The sequence below is a fragment of the Electrophorus electricus genome, chromosome 3, assembly GCF_041902795.1.
Source record: "Electrophorus electricus isolate QZ-2024a chromosome 3, ASM4190279v1, whole genome shotgun sequence".
In the NCBI taxonomy this organism is placed as follows: domain Eukaryota; kingdom Metazoa; phylum Chordata; class Actinopteri; order Gymnotiformes; family Gymnotidae; genus Electrophorus; species Electrophorus electricus.
Window position 1 is genome coordinate 32,032,991 of NC_137499.1, and position 27,997 is coordinate 32,060,987.

Genomic DNA, 27,997 nt, shown 5'->3' on the forward strand with positions numbered 1-27,997 from the left:
TTTGAGAGTGTATTTATGAGAGTGTGGAATGCGCGAGTGTGACGTCAGTAGAGCAGATGCATTTGGACACTGCAGCTGCCTCATCAGCCAGTCACCTGGGGGGAGGGGGAGTTATCTCTGTGATGCAATTTCACGAAAGGTATTTCTACAGCCTCTGTAGGGTGTAAAAGTAATCTAGCACTGCCACCTTGTGACAAGTAAATGAACATATAACCAATCCAACTTATTTCAATATTTTCAGTGTCATTTTTCCTCACTGATGATAATATTACAGAGATGATATTCCACACTGCTGCTGAGAATGGCTCATTAAAAGGAGTCTGAAATTCATAAGAATCTGGCTTGCTTAATAATGTGCTGATGAGTTGATAGTTAAGAGGATGATGAGGTTCTGTTCCAAATGATTTTGCATTTCTTTGAAAGCTGTGGAGAACAGACACTGTTAAAGCTCCTTGTCACTGACATGGCTATATTATCAAAGAAGAACCATCACTACAAACACACACACACACACACACACACACACACACACACAGAATGTGAACTTACAAGGCTAACAAGACTTATCGTAACACAGTGAAACGCCGGTGGTGTTTAATAAGATCTGAAAATAAAATCTTTTAAATATCAAGTGCTAATATTGCTAATTTTTTTTTTCAGCTGTCACTCAACTTTATTACAAATACAAAAGCATTATAAGGTCTTGTAAGAAAGTACTAGCCACAAAGTAGTAAAAAAGTAGTTCAAAAGACCACCATAAGCTTTTAATTCCCCATGAAATTGAGTTTAATAGATTGTTAAAAATAAGGCTATGATGTTGTTATAGCAAACATCGAACAGGAAAAACCACAGTAAATGACAAACTGTGATAACCACAGCATATCCTGTGAGATTTAAGGGACCATAAAGCAACCACTCATATGAACACACACACATTCGTTTACAGCTAGTGGAGCTTCACACACACACCCACACACACACCCACCCACACCCACACCCACACCCACACACACACACCCACCCAAAAAGGTGGCATTAAACAGGGGTTTAAACAAATACACTGCAATTTTCTTTTAAAAAACATGCATAGCTTAGTACAATGGATGTGTTGATATCCAAATGATCCACACAGGTTATTCTGTAAACTCTACCCAGGATGTTACATGTAGCAACCAGCATTAATGCAATTCATTCACAATTTCTGCATGAACACTCCACATAAATTGGTTTTGAGTGTGTTTGACATTACACAAGTTATGTCAAACTAATATAATTTTCATGTACAAAGTTACATTCTGAACCACAAAGTTCATTATGAAAAATAAATACTGAAATGGCAATACCAACAATATGAATATTCCCTTTCTATATTGGAATATATATTTAAAAAAACACAACCTGCAAGCCCGTTATTATTTTGTTTTTGTTGTGTTTTTTTTTTTTCAAAATACAAAAAATAAGGAGAAACAATGGCCTCTTCCACATTCCTTTTATCAAACACTACCAACAGTGTCTTGGAGACAACAAAAAAAATGCACAGAAAGAAGAACATACTGACTGGTTTTCATATCCCCGACCATATATGTAAACACTCAGAGACAAAAACGGATGAACAGAGTCCCTTGCATTTACAAACAAATGTGTGGTGTGACACTCATTGATTTGGATAAAATCCCAGTTAAAAAAAAAAACAACATTGCTAGATTGAGGCCTGTTTTGATAACTGATTTTGTTAAGAGAATGTTGCAAAATGTGGCAAAAATGTGCCTTGATGAGATGCAAGTCAGTGTATCTAAGCTGTTAAGCATTTGTTGTTTGTTTTAGAGTTTGTCCTTTGGTAACAGGGTAGTCTCTTTTGGGAAACATGAATACAGTGTCACATGTCGGGTTTAGAATTGGCATGAATGAACCTTGGTTACTTTTTTTTAAAGTGCCAGCAAGCTCTAGCATAAAAGGCGCTAACACAGTAGGCAGAATCTAGAGCTAGGGCCTTAAAAAAAAAAAACACACTGCACTCCTTCATGCATCCTCTCGTACATGGACACACTTAATTTAACAAACACACACTCATACACACACACACCCACACACAATGCCTTTAAGGTGCTAGGACAACACATACAAGACCCATGCCACAGAGACAGCAAATACAGCTTTCTGACGCTCTAGAAACGCCTACAGCACGATGTAACGGTCACAGTGCGCATAACCTATAGCTCCACAAGGAGGCCTTCTCTGTCTTGCACACCAAAACCTAATAATAAAAACAACAAACAAAATCCCACCTGCAGTATAAATCCCTTATATACTATAATGCATGTTATTATACTTGGTAATGGTGTAAACTAAAAGCACTTGTATCCATCATGGATTCCTATATTTCAATACTCTAGAACTAGAGTAGGGTCTTCTGGACTTGCCTTCTGGAAAGCCCAAACATAATGACTGTAGGATGTTTAGTCTCAGATGGATTCCTCTTCCTTTAAATGTTCTTCTACTATCTCTCCTCTTTACAGATTCCTTTTTAACTTTTAAACTAATTCCAGATTCATAAAAAATAGTAAAAGTCAAAGAAAGCAGAAATATCAAAGTAACACTATGTGGTATTCTGTAAGTATTATGATAATATTGGTAAGTATAATAATACTAATTTGTGGGGAAAAAAATGAAATAAATTAAACTGTAACAGAGGCCCAAGTAGGGTTACTTGAGGGGTGGAGCTCACTGATTAACCTGAGGCAGTGATTGGACAGTCACTCATCACCGAAAGCAACCTGCCAGACGATGATGTGGCTGCGCTCGGTTTTGGCGGGAGTGCCCTGCAGCTTGACTGTGGGCTCCAGAGGCTCTTCTTCCTCACCTGCTCCTCCTGCCTCTTCATCACCTTAGACAAGACAGACCAGAAACCTCTGTTCTCAAAAGAGTGCACCACAGGCTACAAATGCAAACTAGTGTAGTTTGGGAGCATTTTTAAATACTGGTCATTTTATGAGATACATTTTGTCACTGCATCTCATTACTCTAAAAGCTGCCTGACTGAACTGGGGTCTGCAGAGATAACACGGACTACCACCTGTCTGCTAAGCTTTGCTTTGGGGAGGACTGTAGAGCTCGTACCCCTCCTGAAGTCGATGTAGCCCTCCCCTCCACTCATGACCAGCATGAACTTAGACTGCTGGTCCTGTGAGGGGCTGTCAGGAGGAAGAGAGTCTGAGTCTGGGCTCATGCTGTTGGGTCCTGTTGCTGGGGGAACAGCTTGACCTGATGATGGACACACACACACACACACACACACACACATGCAAACGCACATTCAGACCAGATTTTGTGAGATAATGATCTTAGTACCATGACGATGCTAAAAAAAGAAAATCTTAAAAAGAAAATCTGTCAAACTCTCAAGACTCACATCCTATGGATATGCTTTGTGGTAGTATTCGTAGGTTTGTTCAGGGTTTTGTGTATATAAATATATATGCTTATATATAGTGAATTGAATATATATATAAAGGATACCTGGTAGCGCAGCGAAGAACTTGACAGCGTCTCTGTGACCGTGGAAGCAGAGCTGGGCGTGAGCCATGGAGCAGAAGGGAACGTAAGAACCTGACGCCACACCATCCGTGCTCTCCTCCCCGTACACACGCACCGCACCACCGGGCCGGCTGGCTATCACCCCCACACTCCTATTGGCTGTGGCCCACAGGGAAGACAGAGCGCATCTTCACCTTGAGCTGTGTAGTGCAACAAGGGCGCAGGGAACATTCTGTGCTCTGTAGTCAGTCGCATTAGTACGATGGTGTGTCTTAGTGCAACCAGAGCGAGATGAGCAGACTGACTGCTTAGACTTGAAGGAAAACACCTGCCATTGAGATGGGGTGAATGTTAAAAAGTTAAAAGTACACAAAACCTAGCTACTGAGTGAACACTCACAACAGTAAGACAGAGGGAGGGATAAAAGAAGAAAGAAAGCAAAAATGAGAGTGAGAATCAGAGACAGAGAGAATAAGAAATAAAGAAGTGAAACGGAGGGACAGAGAAAATAACTAAAGTACTATCTAGGTGTCGAAGAAGGCAACCAAGATGCAGCAGTAAGCAAGCACTTGCGTAACGCAGCAGGGCGGAACGAAGAAGGCAGCTTAACGGGCATGTGGCACTATTCCCACTCACCCCTCAGCCTGAGGAGCCCATGCTGCAGACCCACAGCTATGGAGAAAGGAGCCCAGAGGCAAGTGAGAGAAGAGGTCAGGGGATGAGGGTGCTGGTGGGTTCTGAGGGCCTGTCTGGATTTACTCCTGTTTAACATGTGGACCAGAAACCCTGCTAACATGCAACCCTTCTTTTGTGCTAATGTATTAGCAGACTCACACTCTGATAGGGGGATGGAGATGATGACGCCGTTTCCTGTCCCCACCCACAAGCGGTTACAGGACACCATGAGAGCTGTGATCCTCACGAAGGAAAAGCCCAGTTTACCTGTGCCTGTCAATCAGACAGAAGAAACCTCAGTGACTTCAGAAAAAGCCTGACTAAGTATAATGCTAATACAGAAACTATTCTGAAGCTACAGAGCAAGTGATACTGTTCCATTGTGAACAGATCCAGCAGATCATGACATTGACATTGTCAACAGATGCAGCAGACAATATTGTGTGATTATGTGTGAGTATTTCAGGGCAACAAATTAAGCCATACACTACATCAACACTTTGAAAGTCATTAGGTGAGTTTCTTTCCTACAGGTTCTAGCATGAGGCATGCTGGAGGTAAAACCCCTCCTCACCTAGCATCTTGCTCACATATGGCTCAATGTCCACATCTTGGAGGTGCTGGAAAGTGTGGGCATGGAAGAGGCGGAGTGTGGAGTCCAGCCGGATGGAGACCCAGATCCCATCTCCCACCCAGGCCAGCTGACGTACCTGGCTCTCCTTCCGTGGGTGTGCATCAAATGATTTCTACACACATGCGCACACCACACACATAGATATCTTTCAGTCCGTTTTTACCAGTTACTAGCCATGACTAACATCAGTTCAACAGCACAGTTTATTGCATCTTTTAAGATGTCTGATTCAACTCAGTTAATTAATTAAGTGCTTATTTAAAGTACACTATAGTGGACAACAAGAAATGATCCCATGCTAATGACCAGCTGCATACTTCAGAAAGCCTGACAGTAGTGTCTTCTAATCTATTGCAGTACATCAAAAGAACAAGCAAGGAAGGGACATTTTTCTGGTTTAGTAGAGCTAACTATATGTTAAATTAGAGAAAGGACTATGAACCTCGATCGTCATAGCTTTGGGCTGGATGACGTAGATCTTGTTCCGGTAGCCACACCACACTTTGTCATGCACCACCGTCATGCAGCGGATTGAGTGGTGGGGACGACCCAAGTCCAGCAGGTGGTAGTTGGTTAAATCCCACTGGCTGTCTAAGAAGCAGGAAAGGGAAATGCTAATTTTGGGAAGAGCGGGTGGTAGGCGTGATGTCAGGGTTGTCGAAGAGGAGCGTCTTACCTAGGCCTCTGTGGAAGATGGCTAGGGTTCCGTCTGCCAAAGCCACCAGCACTCGCCCTTTCACGTGGCTATGGAAAGACACATAAAAGTTGGTTGTGATCTACATCTGCCTGAAAGTTGGTGGCTGAAAGTCAAAGCCTGTGTTCTTTCCCAGCACAGGATCAAATGTGAACACAGCATGCAGGGTAAAATTAAAAACAGCACAGAACAGATATGACACAATTGTTCTATATTCAGTTACAAATGACATGACATCCAAGGGAAATCTTTCAAATCTTCAGAGCTGGGAACTCTAACTGAGAACTCAGAACTGAGAGCTCAAGCTGAGAACTCGCCCTTGCCCTGACTCAGACAGTAAAAGGAGTCCTCCCATTGTTCTGCTTACACGATGTTCAGGATGGAATCCTTCAGCTTGACTGCATGCAGGCACTTCCTCCACCGGGCCATGGACGAGTGCACGTACAGACTGTGGGTGCGTGGAGAAAGAGACAGAGGCCTCATCAACAAGTCCTGGGACACGGGCTCCCATCAGAGCCAGAGTGCATGTTGCCACACCAAAACAGGTGTGTAATGATGGCAGGAGAAACCAGCTGAACATGTTGTTGGGACATTTCTGTAGAAATAACATCTCATATGCCAATCCTGCTGGTGGTAATGGCACCTGGGGACAGGATGGCATTTGTAAATGCATGTGGGTCTCACCAGCCATTCTGAGCTCCCAGCCACATTGTTGGCAGGGTGCTGCTCGTCCGCTGGCTTTCTTCCCTGGCTTGGTCCGGCTCACTGCTCAGAGGTGCCACCCCGTCTATCCCCTGCCCCGACTCCCTGGAAACACATCCCAGCAGGACATGCACCCCATCAGGACACACACCCAAACACATCCCAATCATCTTATGAAGGAATGCAACAAGTTAACAGTGACAAAGGATGAACATGAGGTTGAAATTAGCCTGACATTAGCCTTAGACAACTTGGAACCTTTAATTTGTTATTATTTAGTGTTATCAGTTATTCAGCAGGGTCTGAATGTGAGCCCTGAATCTAAGCAGCACACAATTTCATTGTTTTGTTTTCAGCGATATGTACAAAAGAGAGAGCTAGTGAAAATGACTTCAGGGCTACTCTTTCCTTCTCCTTCTGCTCACCTGGCACTGTGTGTGGGGCTGGAGGACTCAGTGGGCTGGGCTCCCAGTGGGTCTGTGAAGACGTGCTCCGTGTAAATGCCAGGCTGACTAGCATCTGTGCCCGGGCCCTCCTCCTCTTCCTCCGTAGCCTCAGTGGCCTCCTCCGCAGTGGGAATCCCATCCTCATTGGGGCTCGGTTCCCTAGACAACTCCACTACACACATCCAAGCTTTACTGTACCACCTGAGATGGGAAGCGCTTATATTCACATTAGTTTCATGCAATTCATTAGAGTTCTTAGCCAAGTGCAAATTCACCAGAGGAGTAAGAAGCCCATATTACAGTCTAATGGTGGCTAAGCACCAGTCAGGAGCACACATGCGCGCACCTGCACCTGCACCTGCACATGCACACGCGCACGCGCGCGCACGCACACGCACACGCACACGCGCGCGCGCGCACGCACGCACACACACACACACACACACACACACACACACACACACACACACACACACACACACACACACACACACACACACACACACACACAGACACTTATGAACTTGAGTGTCAATGTCTAATTCATCTTCCTATTCAGGCCACTTGGAAATAGCAAAGGCTAGCTTATTTAACATATAAAAAACAGGTTTTACCTCTACCCCTGACAGGACTAAGCTCTGCTAGAAGCTCATTTGTCCCTGTGCTACCATATCCCGCCCCTTCTGCTGTGCAGCCGACTGCTGAAATGCCGCTCAGAGCTCCCTCGCTGCCTTGTGAGCTGTTACTGGCTACACTGCCTGTCAAAGAGCCTTCGAGCCCTGTCTCTGAGTCTTGAGGGATCTCTTCTCCAGCAGGGTAGTCTGTCTCCAGGACACCTAAAAAATCCACATGAATATTAAATAGTTTTTGTTTTTAATCACCTTTCATTGATTTTATTTGACATCATCAGTGATTGCAAATTACCAGAGTCTGATAGTCCAAAAATTAAAACATAGACAGAGGTCATTCTTTTCAGTTCACTTCAAATCTAGAACCATACAGTGAAGCTGAAATATTCTAATTCCTTCTACTGTCATGGGGGTCTATGTTTGTGTTTCTGTGTGTGTGTGCGCCCGCGTGTGTGAGAGTGTTTGTGTGCATGTGTGTATAATATGTATGGGATATGTGTGCATGTGTATGCATGTGTGTGCACATGTCTGTGTGTGGCTGACCTGGTACGCTGGCAATGCAGAGTACATGCGAGTTGCAGACATAGAAGCTGTCCAGCAGCTCAGACGGCTGTGTCGCATCCAGGATCAGGACTTTGGTGGAGGAGTGGGAGCTGGTGCAAATCCAAACCCGGCTAGACATCTCCACCTGCACCACCTCTCTCTCCTGCTCCTCAAACACCACACCAAACACCACACATGCATAAGTACATGTTTATACAATCAAAAGAGTAAATTGTCACGCATGAGTAGTATAGTATATGCATTTGCTTTTTGGGTGATCTCTTGGGTCATTTTCAAAAATAGGCTCTCTTGAAGTGTCTGTTTTACACATGTTACACTATAGCCAAAAGCTGCTCCTCACCCTGTTCTCCTCAGGCCACAGGACCTAGCGGGTGTTCCAGACATTTTTAAGTGTTCAGGACAATTTTGCCCACCTCGCAGCCTGGCCCACAGGAGTTGCTCACCTTGGGCTCCTGCTCTTGCTGGTCTAGGCTGCTCTGAGATCCTTTGCCCTGTCGGGAGCTCTCACTCTCTGGCCCTGTGGCATCAACTCCGGTGGCCGAGCCCTCTTCCTGCAGCCTGCCGCCCGAAAGGTTCACTCCAGCCGCACACCACAGCTAGAAAGAGGACACGGCCGAACCACTTAGACTTCAGCTCTGCAGACATGCTAACAGGTCATTCATGATGACACAATGCTGATCACTTAGGTTAGGCAATTCCATGAGCTTGTACAAGACCAAAAGAAGTCAATGATTATATTATTATCTCATTATAGATTACATAAGTTTTATAATAACCATGTGTGTTCTTTTACAAAACTTGTCGTGAAACCCCTGGTAACTGAACCCAAGGAGCTGACCTTCATGGAAACATCTTTCTGCTCCAGGGGTCTCAGGTAGACAGGCACAGGCAGGTTCTTCATCTTACTCTCTGCTTGCCCTCCATTTACTATCTGTGTACAGTAATGGGACAAGGGCTTTAAGAGGAGTCTGATCAAGTCTGTATCATGTGGACATCGTAGATAACCTGGTCACCAGACCTTCATCACTAACACCAGAATTTTCACATCAGCCTCTGAAATGCAACCCTGGTTTCTCTCACTGAACATGCAGTGGGTTGATTACCACAGCAACCCAACAGTCTGTCTGATCTATCAGATCTATCAAATATTCTCTGTCTGACAGAAGCAGTTTGCCTGTGTCAGCAGCGTCTTGCCTTGTATTTGCTGGGCAGGCTCCAGCCGTGAGCTGTCATGCGCCCATCCTCCTTCTGCATGTGGGCCTTGACCTGCCTGTACTGAGCCTTCTTCTGCTCCATACGGGATGGGGAGCTGCATGGGTCTACACTGTAACACACACACACACACACACACACACACACACACACACACACACACACACACACACACACACACACACACACACACACACACAATCACAGTCCAAAGGTGTTCTACAGCATACAGTAGTGTAAAGGATGCCTTCAGCCAAATGTAGCCTGAGCGTGAGCGGGAGCTCATAAGGCGGCTGCTGAGATGCCTACTCTTCTCGGAGGAAGTCGAAGGCCTTGGATCTCTCGGTAGGGAACTGGGAGAAAGTACTGCTCTTCCTCATGGTGCTGGGAGGGTTGTACTTCACGCCAGAGGGGGGGGCCTTCGCTGTATTTCCCGAAGAAGAGGAGCTGAACAGGCGGCTGAAGCTGTGTCAGAACACAGAGAGGAGTTATGAGGAAGGGGGGGGGGGGGGGGGTGCAGGACACACCCACCCACCAACTACACACATATACATACACACAGACACATACACAGACCCCCAGCCACCAAATACAAATTTACACAAACACCACATTGAACTGAAATCAAATTAGGAAACCTCACTGCTTGGTGTACAGTGACAAACCTTGTAGAAGGCACAGAGGATGAGGGGGTAAAAAGTGCTATAATAAATAAAATATATTATGCATAGTAAGAGTTAGGTCCACTAGAGTACACCATGAGTACCAATGAACCCTGCAGAGTAAAGTACAGTAATGGGATAACCAGGGAAGTGTCACTGGCAGGGTCAACACAGGGTTCATGAACTGGGGGCAACTTTAACACTGAAGAAAGGTAAGAGAGTCAGAGAAACGTTCATATTATTTTTCTTAAGTTTGAACTTAGGATAAAAGCGGATCAGCTGACATACAGCCAAGTTACCTACATACTGAAGACCATAAACATGTCACAAAAGATGAAAAAATGAAGAATAATAATATAGATAATATGTTGACAAACAACCATCAGGTGATCATTAGGTGGCCACATGGATGGTCGCTGGTGTTCAAGTGCTGGTGCTTACAATTGCCAGATACTGGATTTCTTCTTCTCAGCAAGAGCAGGGTTTTCCCTCGAAGCTCTGTGGACAACAAGACAACAGGACAAGCCATCCTGACTAACCAGAGCAAAGGGAACACGAACAGCTCCTCTGTCTGCTCTGAGGCAGAAAGCCTTATTTCAGAGCCTGAGAGCAATCACTTGTCCTAGTTTGCTGGCCATTTTCTAGCACTGACATCAGAGAAGAGCTTCAGCAGATGACAATAAGATTCACTGCAAGGACACAAACAAAGTTTCTAATACAGCAAGAAGCTCAAATTGCCAAATAGCAGTTTTAATTTCGCTTCAGTTTAAAATCCAATAGTTGTGGGTATTTGTCTTTCATAGTCTTGGTTTTAGTAAGAAGAAATGTCAAGACAACTGAAGCGACACAGGCTAAAGATCCTACAATGTGGTAAATTATACTGTAACACTAAGAAATAGATGCTGTGGCAAAGGCCCATGCTGTATCACTAAAAAGTACATGGTTTGGTTCTTTGTAACAGAATGGCAAGCGTATTCTCAGTGATACAGTGAGGTGTTTACCTAAGCATTTCTGTCCACCGGACGGCCTCCTGCAGCTCCATTAGCCTCTCTTTATACTGGTTCCTCTCCATCAGCACACGCGCCATCTCCACCCGAGTGAACCGACGCCTCTGAGCCGTGGGCACGTCACTCTGCCGATGAGTCACATGCACTTTCATGGCATCTACACACACTAATCTTGAGCAGTCTCTAGGAACAAGCCAACCTACTGCACAGGGCTACGAATAGAGTCAGTCTAAACCACACAGTGTTTTGGAGCAATGGGCACTCACCTCATCTTCATCTTTGTTCTTCTGCTTGACCTCGTCCATTTCAACTCTAAGTCTATTCAACATAATGTGTTGGTAGCAGTCAGTCGATAGAGACAGAAGTAACTATGTTTCTGAGTATAATATTATAAATAATTTATAATATGAGAGTATATTATTGTAATAATTATGAGAAAAATGTAATCACAAAGAGTCAACTATTTCCAGTCAACTAAAAGCATTTACTTCAAACTCAAACATTAAAAAATAAGGAAACGTGTCTATTATGGCTCAGTAGTGAGTCATGCTTCCAGACATGCTGTTTGAACACATGTTGTAAGGCAGGGAGATGATTTGAATGAGTGCCTGAAAACTCATAGGCAGAAACAAATGAAGACACACTTCTTGAACTCCTCCTCCAGCTCCTTGTTCCTGTCCTCTAGTTTGGCTTTGGCCTGCAGGACTGCATGCAGCTCTCCCTGGAGGACCTCCTTCTCAGAGCTGAGCTCATCCACACGCACGATCAGGTCGTTCTTCACTACGTTCAATGCATTTCTATATGTGCACGCACACGCACACACACGCACACTCTGTCCATTTCAAGACAAACTGACAAAAGATATCTTCATCTGGTCTAAAAACATGAATCACTGTTTCAATCGTTGCCATAGTTTTTTTTCAATTAGCATGGCCACTGAACTGATTCAAAACTTTAGTGAAAAGTAAAAAGTAAGAGAAGTTTAATAATATGAATTTCTCTGCACAGTGTACTTACTTTGTTTCCAGCAACTGTGTATTTTCTAGAATGAGATTTTCCACTTCCCGGCCCATGCCTGCAGAAAATGACGCAGAGGTACATTTAGAAGTACAATAAACAAATGACTCCTGATGCTCTGCAAATAATACCAAGTCTGCTCCTTTATTTGGGAGGTGGTTAGAGCCTCATGAGACCCTCACTTTAGACTAAGATGGGGTAGGGCAGGGTGTGAAAATCACACTACTAAGCCAAATACACACACACACTCAGATATATCTATGAAGGTAGACAAATGACAAGTACGAAACCATTCACTTGAGCATGACAGAATAGGGAGAGTGACACAGGCAGTAAGACGCTGGATGGGAGAGCAGATGAGATGTCTTACCAAGCAAACTCATGTCTGCAAACGCATGCAGTCCATGTAAGGCAGAGAGAACAGGATGGAGGAGGGTAGTCTTTGAGTAAATGACACAGACACGTCAAACAGACTGGATTTCAACAAGCATAGAAAAGCAGTGTCCCTCCAACCCCCTGGACCCCACTATACTGCAGCATGGACATCATGTGACAGATCTATGAAATGCTATTCCAACCTTAAGAAATTGTTTGCAAAAAAGCTATTAAATATTTAGGAAGAAGGAAATCAATATGTGAAAAAGGAAGGAATGTCTAGATGTCATGAGGACTGCATTGTCAAGCAGATGAACATAGACAGACAGGAAGCTGGAGACAAACAGGAAAAGACAGCAGGAAGAGAACGATATATACACACCAGAGTATTCCACTGGGATAGAGGACAAAAGCCAGAGAGCAGGAGGATACAGCATGGAGAGAGAGTTCAGTTAGTTTTACAATGCTTCACCCACACACAGTGCAGGGAGTGCCCCCACTTTAACACATAAGGACTTTAAATGACTCAGCTGGACAAAGAAATCACAGAATGCCAACCCAGTCGCCATAAAAGCATCCCTTTTTCTACAATATTTCACTGTTCATTTGTGGAAAACACTTGAATAACTCATTGACCAGTCACTAAAAATGGTGCTGTAACTTCATAGCCATTATTTCTCACTCTCAGCTCATAGAAACAAGTGGAAAAACTTTCACTCAATATGATATTTTTATTATTGCAGTATGCTGATGATAACTGCAGCCTCAGTTGGTTAAAGCTGACTAAGAACTTTGACTATCTGGCTAGCATGTGGATCCTGTCTAGAGAAAGGGTTTGCTACCAATCCACCTCCCCCGTGACTCTCTTGACTGTAGTGAAACACTACTCCTTGATGACAGGAGCTTTTATCATGATATACACTGCAAGAGGGGAAATGTTGTCTTTTTTTACATGTGGTCAGGAGAGGAGAAGGGAGTGATTGTCTAGACTTTTGGTCATAAAGAACAGACTCCTACCCAGCAGATCGGCCCCTTCATCCACATCACCAATGAGGCCAGTGCCTGCAGAGGAGAGCTCCTCGAACAGTGAGTCCGTGTTCCGGTTAAATGCCATGTTCTCAATGCCTTTATTCGGTGTGCTGGAACCCATTACAAAAAGCATTTTACAGTGCAGTCCATGTGAAACAGTGTGCTCCCTAATATGACTGATTGTTTCTGGGTGTTCCTCCATAAAACACTGGTGAAGAAAGAGTTCATAAGCTCTCATTTGCAACACAAATTTATTTAATTCTAACTTGTTTATAATACCTGGAACCTTTATAGCCGCCTAGGTGCAGCTGGAGCTCTGGAGTAGACTCGATAATAGCTTGCACATCTGACTTCTCCTCATTGTCCAACAAACCTGCACCAAGCAGATTAGACACAGTATGCAACATTAACCTGCAGCAACAGTGCCAACCTCAGCTCCCAAAGCAAAATGGCAGTGCAGGGACTCACCCACAGAGACGGTGCAGGTGCCAGGTGTGGCCTGCACCTCAGTGCTCCTGCTGACACCATCTCCGTCCTCACACTGGGAGTCCAGGGCCAGGTCAGAGGCCGTGGTGGACATGGGTGTGGCAGATACAGAACCCGACAGCTCATCCTGCAGAAAGGACCAAGTACATGTGATCTCCGAAGGGTCAGAGAGGAGAGGTTAAGCAAACTTAAAAGGCACTATGCAAACTATGCAAGCTTAAAGGCACTGGCCCTGCCCTTCTGGCCATACAAACTGAGGTGGAAAAGATTCTATTTCATTATTACACATTGCTAAACCAGAATAGCCACTCACATCAAGAAGCAATAGAGCAACACATGACACACCACAGGAACACAGCTGCGACACAAATGCCAAAACTGAATGAATAATATAGCCCCAAACAACATAGCACATCAAAACAACACATCTGTATCTGCTAAAAACTTGCAAAATAAAATCACTTTGCTACTTTCACACATGGACCAGCCCACAAACAAAGCCAACTGGCTGCTATTGTGAATGGATGGCAAAATAACTTTAGCACACACACCTCTAAAAAATGCAGAAATAAATGTTAGAATTACACCAGCTGTGGTGAATTAGTATCAAAGTACTAAATATAACTACGGTACACATATATAAGATCATTATGATTGCTAATACTAGTAATACTGATCTATTTAAATGAGAGAAATGTTAATGAATAATGAAGGAAATCTAAGGCACTGTGCAACTGAAATGCCATGCAATGAAAGTCAGTAAAATACTATGAACAAGCTGTATGCAACCACATTCTTATTAATCTGCAATCGCCTGAGATTTTCAGTGGACAGGTGATTATTTTTATGGGTGATTATGTCTATTTGAAACCTGTCCCATGGGTCTGATCCCACCCACACACTTGTGAGTGGTTGCATGCAGCGGGGCGTGTAGGTGAGGTCACAGTGTGGGGATGGGAGTGGGTGTGGGCGTGGGCACGGCTGCGACGGTGACCTGGACCACACCCCTTCTGCCGTTCCAGAGCCAGCTACCTTGAAGTCATCCACCAGTGAGTTCTCCCAAGCCTCCTGCATGTGCTTACCGCCACTTTTCTGCAGCGGGTCAGCCGCCTCCAGCTGCTCGGGTGGGGAAGAGAGTTTGAAGTGAAGCAGGTGGTCTGTCTGCGCTTTGCCAGAGTGCCCTTCACTGGCGCAACCTTGATGCATGCAGCACCGCCTGTGGGTGCGTGGAATGAAGCGTGCTCCACAGAGTGGCCTCAATAGGTCATGAGGCCAATCAACATGCATATTAAAGCATTCTAAGCTCCTGGCAGGCGCCCATATAGAAGTACCCAGGCTAAAGCTTACAGCTCACATCCTCTTACAGCAATCCATGTGAAGAAAAAAATTAAAAACTTTTGAGGCATGATATTTTGGAAAACTGCTTTGCACAGGTCTTCTGTATGGAGGCATAAATGGATTTTTATTCAGGCATTAATACAGCTCAAACACATATAAAAGCCAGTGAGAGTGAGTGTTTCATGGTTTGAAATGCTTACATTTCAACTATTTCATTATGTTTCTTTCCTCACTTTACTCCTGTGAGTAAGCACATTCTCTGGGTGCATAATGCACTTATGGTAATACAACTCTAAATGTATTAAACTAGCAGCATCGAAATGTTCAATTTACATATTCTAATCAGTTTGTCAGAGAGCTAAATCTACTGTCAAAACTAGAGGTCTTTTTCCCAGTAAAACCCAGGCCTGTGTGTCATTATGGTTATATGGAAGAAAATTCGACGAACACTTAGATAGGCTGAAATCTGTCGGCTGTGATGAACCTTCACTGATATCAATGCTTCGGCCTCTCGGTCTGTCTGTCTCAGTACTGTCTTATGTTGCCATGGGAGCCCACACATTGGAGCAGGCCAATTGTCTCTCTCTCTCTCTCTCTCTCTCTCTCTCTCTAGCCAGGCCCGTCGCCCTCATTCAACAGAATGAAAACATTTTTTGGACATAAACTGTAACGACCATGACATACTTTAACCTCTCAGTAAATGCAGTGCCAATTCAAACAGTGGCCACACTTCAAGCATTTCTAAATATGCAAAGCATCAAGCCAATGAATATTCCATCTCTGATTCCCTATTCTGGATAAATGTATAGGACTGATTTGCGTCAGCTAGCTGTGCACATGCTGCTACAGCAGAAACGTGTGTAAGAGCAGGATTAGTTTGAAGGGGAAATCTAAAAGAGGGAGTAGTAATTCTGTCATTCTGACCAAGGCGCTGCTGGAACATCAGACACAAGGCCAGTCTCCACCTCCCCTGCTTCTTCTTCAAAGCCACACCACTACAAAGGCCAGGCGCTGAGCTCTGAGCAGAGCAGCCCCAGACATATGCCAGTGCAGCAGCATACGTGCGTTACCCATTTTGAATGTTGCTGTTCACATGTCATTTTTGTCATCTTCAATATAGCAGTCTGGACTCATGATGACTACCATTCAGGAACACATCATTTGTATTGCCTTTAAAATAACGGTCTGGACTCATGATCAATGCCATTCCAGAGTTCTTTCTTATTGGTTTATGGCTTGGTTCATTGCCCAGATAGACTTCTAACATACTGCTGACTGGTTATATACAATTATGAGCTGGTGTGTAATTGGCACACTGATCCAGCTTCGTGGTTCTGTGCAGGCTGAGTTACCTTGAGACTGGTGTTGGAGCGTGGCTGGCTAAGGTCATTAAATCTCCAGCCTTCTGTCCCGGGAGTCTCAGCTCGACCCAGGATATCTGGGGTGAGGGAGTTACTCCCACCACCGCCAGACATGGGGAATATTCCCAGAGATAGGGGCCGCTCTTTCCTGGGATAGAAATGTAGACAGACAGGTACAAAGGAAAGCAGGCACACAGACAGAGAAATCAACAGTCAGATAGACAGACACATAATAGCAGGCAACAAAATTGTGTGTGTGTGTGTGTGTGTGTGTGTGTGTGTGTGTGTGTGTATGTGTGTATATATATATATTTTAAAAAATGCTGAATCCAAATCTGTTTTTAGAAGTTTTAAGTACTTATTCATAAATATGGTTATTACAATTAAACTATGTGTACACTTTATGAGTATGTGTTTAATGTATGATTTTTCCTTATATTTGTTCTGTGTCCAGCAATACTCTGCCAACATAGAGGAGCTCCAATCTCCTTGGTATTACTTTTCCATACTACATATAACGACAGGCAAGTATAATGAAAGAAAAAAAAAAAAACTATAGGTGATAGAGAAATTATATCAACCAAAACAGATTTGGATTCAGTGTGAAATAAATAATAAACAGAAATTTTCTGCAGGAAACAAAATCACTTGATTTCTGTGCCTCCCAGTGAGCCGGTCTCTGCACATTTGCATTCATCTCCTTTAGTCTATGTTAATCTCTATTGGTACTAAATTGTTTCACCATACGTTAATTATCGGTTTGTCCTACCTGACTCTCCCCAGCGTTCCAGAATCTGGGGTCTCTCCTCCAGGTACCTGCTGCAGTTTAATGCGCTCTACATGTTCCATGTAGTTATGAATCATCTGGAGAGAACACAGAAAAACATGACTCCTGATGCTTATTAGCAATAGGCATCATTAGACAGACAATTCTGTAACAGCACGTTGAGCAATGCATATTGTATTCCAGCAGGTGGCGAGACTGAACAATTTTTCTCCTGTCATAGATGGAACCTTTTCAATAGACAGATGAATGATATGGCTGATGCTGGTGTTACCTCTGTATGTCGCTGATGGAGAGAGTTGTACTCTTTCTTGAGTTCTGTTTCTCGCTCTTCCAATCGGCTTACTAGGAGAGGGAGGGAGGGAGAGAGAGAACATGAGACACTAATTTTCCCCTAATTTACAGCATTGCTCACTAAACATAGACAAAAGTAGATAATGTCTTTTGCAAACTACTCAAATAATATAAATTCTGTGACAAATGGCACAAAAACTTAAGTTGCTATAATATTTCAAGCAAGAAGGAATTCTTAAACGTACTAAAAGTACTAAAAGACCTAACTTGTATATTTATTGTCAAATTACCTCCTATCACACACAGGATATTATATAAAGAGGCACAGATATGGAGCCAGCAACAAACATTGGTTTGCTTAATAATTGCAGAGGGCCTCCATTCTACCTTGTGTAGTACTACTGTTTAGCCACTGGGTGTCCATACAGTCTGTCACAAAGAAACTTTTGGGAGCGTGAAACAATGCCTCAGGTAAAAAGTAAAAGCAGCATATCAAAATAAGACTTAACAGGATTATATAATCATCAAGTAAAAAAAAATTACATAGGTATTACCTATAGAATTTCAGTGTAACTTCTGAATCCATCTGATTCAGAACATCCATTGGCACAGGAGCTCAAATTTGTTAGGCTCTATTCTATATTCTATTCTTTTCCTTGATACTGGGCTAAAACTAAATATTTTTTAAAATATATTAAAATTTGGATTCGAAAGTGAAAGGTCGGACATAAAAAAAATATTATAATTTGATTAAAATAATCCAGAAAAGGACAAATCCAACAAAACATTTAGCACCTGTAACTGAGGAAATGTTACCATGCACATCTGAAACTACTAAACATCCTAAAATCCTAAAACTGAAACTTCTACCCAGAGCAGCAGGGAGTGTGAGACAGTATTCCCAACAAACCACTTTAAAACAGGCAGGTAGGGAGGTGCAGGCAATCCTCCTATTAGCTAGCAGGATCTGACTTTGTCTGAGGAGGCTTGACTCAATGGAATGTGCTCACTTACATGCCACCAGCCTTACAAACTGAAGTCTGCTGCAGTAGGCAAGGCAAGGCAAGTTTATTTGTATAGCACTTTTCATACACAGTATGAAAGACAACAAAACCTTATCATTTCATTACACCTTTCATGTAATGATTGTATGTAATCATTTACAGCACTTGAAATAAACCTTTTGACCAGAAAGGTGTATTCATATACATTCGTAACAATTATTACTAATATTAGTGATTTTTGTTTGGTTTGAATTCATATTATTATTTATTTAATAATGAATAATTATTAAAACTATGGTTATTGGAAATTTGTGATATGCTCATTTGATACCAAGCACAAAAGCAACCCTTCCAAAACATCCCTTTACTGCCATTCCCCCATTTTCAAACCTTTCTCCATAACCCCTCCAAAGACATGTCTACTGAGAGCTTAGCCTACTCTTCTATGTTCTGTGTGTACACACTAAATAATTGACTGACAGAAAGAACTTCCTCCTGGTCGATAAGTGGTTAGCATTGATTAGGTAGTATATGCTCTATAATAAAATATAAAGTTGTAACATGGTTAGAGATGAGCCTCCATTATTTTGACCATAATGTGTTATATTTATTTTATCATGTTCAATTGTTCAATTTATCTAAGATCCACCCCTCTGCAACCATGACTGGTCTGGATACATACAGCACACAATAAAACATAAAACTGTATTTTGTTAGTGGGTTGTGTATTTAGCCTTTTGTGATATCAGTATTCAAAGGCCACAATTAAGGCTTGTGATCACAATTAATAGGCATTTATTTTGAAGCTCCACAAGTAACCCTCAGACTGGTGGAGGATGCTTGAGCGCCATAATGAAGTCATCAATTAACTGACTGAGCATAACTTGGTAAGTTCAATTGCTACTCTTTTACTGAGAAATAAAATAGTGGTCCTTGTTGTACCAAGTAGACCACACAATTAAACAGAAATCGAAATCTGAATCCACACTGTGTTTACTCTGCTGCCCGTTTGTGCTCCAGTTGTAAACGGGCCAGGAGGACTCCTCCTTCAGCCCTGCTGACCCACAGTCATGCAAAGAAGCCTGGAGAGATGCCAAGGTGATATGAATGGGTTGCACATTAATGCAACCATGACTGAACTACACACCCAAATCCACCATTTCACATGGAGAATTGCTTTGCAGACTTGTTCATTTATCTTTAATTACTTAGCTAATCATTTCAGATAAAATATTTTCATATTTGCTACAAAAAAGAGCCTTTTCTCAAAAAAGATTAGACAGGAAAGAGTGCTAATCCAGGATAATGCTTCCTTTTGACTCATAATAATGAGTCCAATCTTAGTACAATCTTAAACAAGACTGCCCCAGACCTCCTCCTTTTAGGTGCCATCTAAAAGAGCTGCACAGTAAACTATATTGTTACTTCAATTCTAGCCTTTGCGATGCTGATATTGCAGATGACTGTAACATGCAAGTTAGTCCTCTAATAAATCACAGCATTTCTTTATTGTGTTTTGTGAGCAGTCTGACCAACCTCAGCTGTTTCAGATGAGTGTCCTGTGGGTGTCAGGATGAATCACAACATTAACATGATCCAACAAACATACATAATTTCGAACATACATAAATAATGCCAAAATAATACAATCTTTAACTATGTCACATAAAGTGCTCATAAGTAAGCTTTAAAGGTGCCTTACACTGTATTACCTTGGCACAGTTGAATAAGTAGATTGGTACATGGAAATGACATACCATGAACCTCTAACATTGTTCTCTCTTCCTTCAAATGCAAATCCCACATAAGCAAAAGAGGTAAAATAGCCCATCTCCAAAACCTCAACTTGTTTCGTAACAGTCTTGACTCATTACATCCAGATACTACACACACCAGTCCATATTCTATCCCAGTCAATATCAATGTGAACCTCAACAGTTTTGTAGGTATTGTGAAGAACAAAACAATAACAACACTGCAACAGTGAAATGTACAGAAATTTACCGTTGCAGGCTGTGAAGGGGATGTAAGCACTTTTCTTATTCTTCCCAAGTAATCGAACTGACAACAGGCATGGAAATTTAACAGGATCACAGACTTTTTTAATTGAAAGTTGTTAGTTTGCTCTGCACAATTCACTCTGGAAACTTGGCTTTGCTCTCGTCCAAAACACACACCAAGCACCAGTCCAGGCCCCAGAACCATCACCAATCCAAGCCCATGACCAAGCACTGGACTGGTGCTTGATCTGGGGCCTGGACCAAACTCCAGCACCACTCCCAGTCCAGGTAAAACCTCCTTAATCTTACCAAAAATATTTAGAGAGAAACCAAAAAGCATCATGTATGCAATTTAGTTTTGCATAAAAAAACAGGAAAAAAAAAAAAAAAAAACAGACTCTGAGAAAACATTCATGACTAAAACCAGATATTACTGCAGACTATCACCCCCACCAGCATGTGTATTGACAAGGAACATAATATCTTTGCTGAGGCAAAATCATTTGGACATGATATTAGTTTCATCCATGTTCAGAAACTTACATAGGGTGTGAAGAAGTCAACTGCCAAATTAATTATAATTTGGCCAAAGGAAGTGGATTAGCATCATTTCACTACTGCCAAAGTGCTTCTACAGAAAATCTGATTCTTGAAGAGAAATTTTTACAGAAATTCTTAAAAGCAAGTAGTCCAGTGGAGACAAAAACTAAGAACATTCCACTGAATCAAGCGTTAATAATAGCCAACAGCTCATCCAGGTTCTGCAGATATTGTGAAGAATAAAACACAACATGCAAAAACAATGAAAATGCCACACTATGTACAGAAATCTACCACTCCAGGCTGTGAAGGGGATGTCAGCTTTTTTCATTCTCTTCCCAAGGAACCAAACAAGCATGGCTAATGTTCATATATTAATGTTCATCCTGGACAACTTTAATTCAAAGTTGTTCGTTCGCTCTGCACATTTCACTCTGGAAACTTTCTCAAAGTTTGGACATAGATTACATGTAACAGATTACATCACAGTTTGGACATCATGGTTAAGTATAAGTTTGGTAAAACAGGGAAAAAAAACAACAACAAAAAAGCTGTAACGTTTCCATGTCCACAGCAGATATGAAGCAGACCTCCATGTAGTAGTACTCGCCTTCGGTCACGGCCCGTGAAAGCAGTCGATGCACCTGACCCACAGACTGTATGGCATAACTGTTTAGATTGCCAGCTCTGTTGGAGAAGGGTCTGGCTGCGTCTTGGAGGAAGAATGGCATGAGAATAAGCCAATGAATGGTAGAGAAGGAGCTAATAAGAATCTTCAGAGGGCGTTCCATTCCATATGACATATTATGCTCATAGTACATTTATGGCATTTAACTGACACTTTTATCCAAAGCAATTTACAATTATGACTCAGTACAACTTGACCAATTGAGGGCTAAGGGTCTTGCTCAGGGGCCCAACAGCGGCAACTTGGCAGTGGTGGGGCTTGAATCAGCAACCTTCCAATTACAAGTCAAGTACCTTAACAACTCAAGCACCTCAACACACTGAGCTAGACTTTGGCTGTTTGAAATAACCTACTACATACTGTATGCTGCATACTGCACTCAGTATATACTGTATATAGCATACTGGTCCACACTGTAGTATGCAGTATAGTATCTGGTATGTGACAAACTCAAATCAAAGTACAAGGTAATGTGAACGTATGAGGGTCCCGCCCACGCGTGAAATATTTTTCCGCCCCTATTGTAAGACGGAATACAGTACACCATGAAGATAGCTTTTGTCATGTACTCAAATATTTGGCCAGAGTAGAACAGCATCCAGATATCTTTCACGTACTGAAAAAAAAACAACAACATTTGATCACATACTGCATATGGCATACTGATTTGGGACCCAGTCAGTACACAAATACTACGTAGTAGGCTATGTCAAAGACAGCCCATATATACAGTCCCATGGACAGTAATGTACAGCTCCAGGACACAGCCAGACCATTTTCTCCGCAATTATATTACTTTGGCTGCGTGCCCTATAGCACGTCTACTATATCTACTTTATCTATGCAGTAGATATAGACTGTATATATTAGTATGGTTTGATCCAGGCTACCACTCAGTCTTTGTCACTCAGTGGGCATTACCACAGTGACTCCCACCAACTGTGACGTTACATGCATACCCTCTACAGCCCGATGTCAGGTAGCTAGCTAGCCATCTAAACAGTATGATGACTTATCTGCTATCTTATGATGCCATCTTATTTATACTGAGGTTCGTTTTATTTTCCTGCCTGTGTCCCATTCAGAGAAATAGCCTGTGTTGTCATATACATCTACAATATACAGATATAACTTTGTTAATCCCTTTGTCCTGTGCATTTTTAGTTTATATTTTAATCAACAAGACTTAATTCAGAATCTAACTCTATGACAACACTGACTGACAACAACATGTATGTTGTTTATTTGCACCTGGCTCTACCATTGAATGCTGTCAGCAAACTCCCGCTTTTCTCCAAGCAAAACTAGACTATGACTTCAGTGAGAAATATTTCTGGTTCGCATGTGGCACTTGTGAATCATTCATCATGTCCAAGGGTGGAGGGTGAGTTATAAGAGTAATCCAGTTAAAATCAGCCTAAACCTGTGAATCAAAATAGGTTCAACCATCTGTATTAGTTAAAGAAGATGGCAAATGGATGTGTTTCAAATACAGCAAGGGTGTTACACGCAACATTTTGCACATGAGTGCTATGTATGTGAGTTGTTCAAATGAGGTCATGACCTAGACAAGTGAGTGAGTGGAGAGAGAAAAAAAAAAAAAGAGAGAGAAAGCAACAAAGGGCAAGAGCAATATTGTAATTATTGTAATTACAAGTTATAAGCCATGTGAAAGATTTACTCCATTATTAGAACCGTAGGAAATTTCAAAATAATAATGCTGATTCATAGTGCTGACAGTTATGACCTGTACTGCTGAGTTGTGATCATCTCATTCTACAGCTCATAACTTGCCATCAAATTGCACACTTTATGGAATAGCTCCTTTCCTAATCGGCATGTACATTTAATTGTAGATGCCTTATGACACCCACCCTATGCAGTTGCATACCAGCAAGATGGGACAATGATGTTGATACAGAGAAAGGTAATTCGATTATAATGAACCCTCACTCACAAGACATGTCAACTAGAGAGATGCAAGTGGTGCAACCTGAGTGAAGGATACTGGGAGGGGAAGACAGAAAGGAGAGAGAGAGAGAATGAGAAACAGAAAAAGAGAGAAAGAGAGAGAGAGAAAGAGCACTTACTCTGGTCAGCATAGTTCTTTATCTTTAGCTCCAGCTGGCGTGAGTATGAGCCCATCCTCTCCACATTGCTCTGCAGATCCTTCTTCTCCTGCTCCTGCGAGTCTTCAAATTCGATGAACCTCTGCTCATGGAGAAGACAAAGGCTAGTGTTATGCATGCCTAAATATACAGCACAAACCTGGGCTCACATACATCAGCACTGGGCGCTGATCTGATGACCTGGGCAGAGGAACACCTAGCCCAACATATGATATTTATCATTTATGGCATTTAGCTGATGCTTTTATCCAAAGCAACTTCCAATTATGGTTGAGTAACTTGATCAATTGAGGGTTAATGGCCTTGCTCAGGGACCCAACAGTGGCATCTTTGCAATGGTGGGGCTTGAACCAGCAACCTTTCACATGGATGCAACTAATACCATGTCCAAATGATTTTGCCTCGGTAAAGATATTATGTTCCTTGTCAATACACATGCTTGAGGGGTGGTCTGCAGTAATATCCAGTTTTAGTCATGAATGTTTCCTCGGAGTCTGTTTGTTTCTGTTTTTATGCAAAACTAAATTGCAAACATAACGCGTTAAATATCTTTGGTAAGATTAAGGAGGTTTTGCCAGGACTGGGAGTGGCGCTGGAGTTTGGTTCAGGCCTCAGATCAAGCACCAGTCCAGTGCTTGGTCCTGGGCTTGGATTGGTGATGATTCTGGGGCCTGGACTGGTGCTTGGTGTGTGTTTTGGACTAGAGCAAGGCCAGGTTTCCAGAGTGAAATGTGCAGAGCAAACTAACAACTTTCAATTAAAGATGTCTGTGATCATGTTAAATTTCCACTGCCCTGTTGAGAAACACCCAGCTTCCACCCACGGTTGGTGAGCGATCAGAATATAGGATATCCTGCCCAGCTGCTGTGGTCTAATCTGCTTCTTGGCATTTCATCATTTCTCCCAGCAAAGCTAACCAGCAAATCTCCCAATTCACCTATTATGGATGACACCTGCTAATGTTTGTTCAATCCTGTTAGCCTGTATTCAGCATAGCAATCTTACTTGAATATTAAATAGCCCAAAGACTTAATTTAAAAGTATTTTATAGAACAACTTAACATTTAATATACTAGTTTTCCCTATAAGTATTCTGCATATTTGTTTTATTGTATTTCATATCCCAAAAATAATCAATAAATTGGAATATTTATTATATTATGCAATACCCCTGTAATGTGTCAGAGCACAAAGAATAAGCATGTGCTTCTTGCAGGAAGTTGACTAGAGGGAAGCCTTTTGGAGTAACACCAAAAGCAGGAAACCAGAGGGAGGAACACAGGAGTTTCCCAGCCCTGCCCATCACAAAGGTTCATATGACCTGGATGTTATAGCAGTCCCCTACTGGGTAACTCTCTCAGCGTCTGGCAGCCTTAGATGTATGACTCTGCTGGATAACTGGGCTCTCTATGAGGGGTGCTTGGTTTGTTTGTGTTTTCTGTATCATTTATGGTCCCTGCCAAAAAGCAAACAATAAAACTGAAGGAATCAGAAAGTTTTTGTCACTTTCCAATTGCACCAACTTTAAGTCAAATTTGAACACTACAGCCAGACAGTTAGGGGTGGTACACATACAGGCCTAACATCAACAATATTTGCTTCAATCAGAGAAAGCAAGGAGAGACCCAATAATAAGAATTTTAATAGTAACAGTTTACAAATGACAGCCTTACCATTATGCAAGCTGGGTGAAGCTTATGTTGCAGTCTTGCTAGAGACTGGGTCAAGGAGTTTTAAGATGAATTATTTTTAGGCCACTGATAACTGTTTGCATGAACTGACCTGTTTTGAGTTTGCTCATCCTCATCAGTGAGCTTCAACAGTTAACACTGCTCCTTCTCCTTTGCTTGAAATATGTGGCCATGATTTTGGGCATTTTCTTCCGAGTCACTTAATTTTCCAGTGTTTTTTTTAACTCCTGTAACTAGTACTCCTGTATTATTTATTTGTATGTATCTACCTTTTTAACAGCATTAAGGAATCTGAAATTAATCAATCAGAAATATGCACGGTATCTTTTTAGTTATTTCAAAATGTAATTCCTAATGTTACTCATTCAAACTAAGGCCTAGTATTTCTTGAAAACTAACAAGTTTTAATAATCTAAAACAAAAAAAAAACAAACAAAAAAAAACATAACCTTAGCTAACTCAATTTAAAATAGAACACAGTCTGCTGATCCACAGAGATGTGTGGAAAATATTAGGACCCATTCAGAAAGGAGTTGGGGACAGTGACACAGTAAAAACACTCAAAGTGCTGAGTCACACAAGCTACCCGCAGAGAAAGCAACCTGCTAACATTAAACTGACCTCCCCACTCAACGCTTGCCATAAAAATCTTCAGGCTAAGCTACCACCAGGCTTTAGCAAGTGCTCATTTTCCCACAACAGCCAGTCAAAATGGCTAAATGTTGCTGCAAGTCACACTACCACACATTACAGGCTCACTGTTGTGACCCTGCAGCTGGGGTGGGGGGACAATCTTAATTTACAGGAATCCATATTAAGCTCATCTCATTGGTAAATCACAAAATATCTGCACATTTCTTTATGATTTAGGAAGCAAGAACTTCTGCCAAGAAGCTGGTAGCCTAAGACTCAAAAGCAACTAAGCAAAATCCCTGGACTAACAGGAGGAAGTGACTGCTGTATTACACATAATCCCAGTTCAGCATCAGTAATGGATAAGGTGAATAAACAGTTTAAGGTTTTTTAAAACGTTTATGTTGTAAATAAATTTGGAGAGCTATGCAAATGCATGAATCTCCCTTTCCTAAACATATTCCTGTTAGGAATGTATATCTTTTTTTTGGCCCAAGCCTATGCCATTTACCAAGGTAGACTTCACATGGCTATTTCATATAGTGTGTTAACCAGTATATGCTGTGATTGCCATTCAGTCAGCATGTTTCTTTCAGCCTAGGAAACATGTTACTGTTGGTCCAGTCTTAGTAAAGCATTAAAAGATGTTATTGCTTAAGTCCAACCTATGATATCTTGATTTAGTGGCAATGTCTTTATGTAAACAAACAAATAAAAAGGTCTGCACCCCTAAAATGCCTTGGCACAGACTTGACTGCCACAGAGTACGATAGAGTATATAAATAAATAAATGATTCAAAAATTTACATTTTATCTTGGGAAAACAATGGGGGGTGACGTGGAGTGAAGCTGTCACTGCTTTGTGGACTTGCTGTGTAGGTTTAAACTGTGCAAGAGCTACTGTGCTCTGGCATCTCTCTATAGATGCAGACTGTGATGAAAGCATGAGAATGTTTTTTAACATTTGTCTATTAATACCATATTAGCGATATTTACAGTCTGGCATTAACACGCCATAATGACGAACATTAAAAAGGCCAACGGTAAAGCGAGCAAGGGATGTCGTAAACGTAAACAAACCAGTTAAATCCATCTTATTTTGTAAGGCCCGTGAACATCCCAGTATGAAACAGCATTACAGTCTCACTTAACAAAGCCACACACGTGCATGCTAACCTAAGTGGCCCAGGTTGCTGCAACAAAAACACCTCCGACCTCTTAACGCTAGCTAGCTCATGGAGATCTTGAACGGATTACGAAAGGATGCTCGGAAGCTTCTGACATTTGCCACACTTCATAGTTATAGTCCTCGCTGAAGCCGTTACTCACCTCCTCGGCATGTTTCCTCAGAGCTTTCTCCCGTTCGTACTGGGTGATGAGCTGCTCGTTGTCCTCTTTCAGTAGCTCCAGCTCCACTTCGTGTTCCTGGTTTTCTGCGAAAACAGAATCGAGATTCTCCAGCACTGCTACGACGAGAGGCATAAGTTCCTTTACGACGTCTTCGTCGTATTTCCCGATAAGTCTCTCGAATTCGCGGTATATTGAGCTGGCCAGGCCCGACACCCTTTCCGACATCATAGCCGATGTCCCCGGGTCGTCCTGGTACACAACTCCGTCCTCCAACTCCATTTTCTTCCCTTTCTCGCGCAGATGTGCCCTATATTTTATCTTCTCTCCCGGTTCAGTGTAGTTTTTATAAAATATCTGTCAATGTAAACATATATCTTGTAATATTTAACAATGGACAGTCTCCCTTCCTAGAGTCACAGTCCCTCCTTGGAAATGTCTGATGTACGATATTACGTGGAATATTTTCCCGTAGTCTCCACACCACAGCTGAGCTGTCGACGAGACAATCGCGCGGTGACG

At 42.2% G+C, this 27,997-nt stretch overlaps 1 protein-coding gene across 9 annotated transcripts; it reads right to left on the reverse strand.

Annotated features, from left to right (window-relative positions):
* Positions 1–732: 732 nt before the first annotated feature.
* On the reverse strand, positions 733–27,973 carry spag9a (sperm associated antigen 9a). Of its 9 annotated transcripts, none has more exons than XM_081711118.1 (34): positions 27,458–27,971; positions 23,766–23,886; positions 19,984–20,006; positions 17,831–17,909; positions 17,424–17,494; positions 17,135–17,229; positions 16,357–16,513; positions 14,699–14,782; positions 13,649–13,793; positions 13,460–13,553; positions 13,169–13,290; positions 12,534–12,545; positions 11,777–11,834; positions 11,404–11,556; positions 11,026–11,077; positions 10,754–10,884; positions 10,194–10,250; positions 9,400–9,555; positions 9,073–9,202; positions 8,717–8,809; positions 8,322–8,474; positions 7,858–8,026; positions 7,300–7,521; positions 6,665–6,857; positions 6,222–6,344; positions 5,905–5,985; positions 5,520–5,587; positions 5,286–5,434; positions 4,784–4,955; positions 4,369–4,482; positions 4,171–4,206; positions 3,517–3,693; positions 3,118–3,261; positions 733–2,884 (listed from the first exon to the last, which is right to left on the reverse strand). In XM_081711118.1, exons 1-34 carry the CDS (start codon positions 27,755–27,757, stop codon positions 2,754–2,756), a joined length of 4,065 nt encoding a protein of 1,354 aa, XP_081567244.1. In that variant the 5' UTR covers positions 27,758–27,971; the 3' UTR covers positions 733–2,753. The 9 variants fall into 9 exon arrangements, with proteins under 9 accessions (XP_081567244.1, XP_081567245.1, XP_081567249.1 ...); XM_081711119.1 differs by having other exon boundaries at positions 7,858–8,020; positions 27,458–27,970; XM_081711123.1 differs by lacking the exon at positions 14,699–14,782.
* Positions 27,974–27,997: the final 24 nt, after the last annotated feature.

What these genes read in the sequence shown, in the direction of transcription:
- spag9a (XM_081711118.1), bottom strand. Translation starts at nt 27,757, where the DNA reads ATGGAGTTGGAGGACGGAGTTGTGTACCAGGACGACCCGGGGACATCG. An exon ending in AAACAGTAGTACTACACAAG is followed by an intron (nt 17,495 to 17,830) that starts GTAGAATGGAGG and finishes TCCCTCTCCTAG; the next exon opens with TAAGCCGATTGGAAGAGCGA. An exon ending in CATCTTCCACAGAGGCCTAG is followed by an intron (nt 5,435 to 5,519) that starts GTAAGACGCTCC and finishes CCTGCTTCTTAG; the next exon opens with ACAGCCAGTGGGATTTAACC.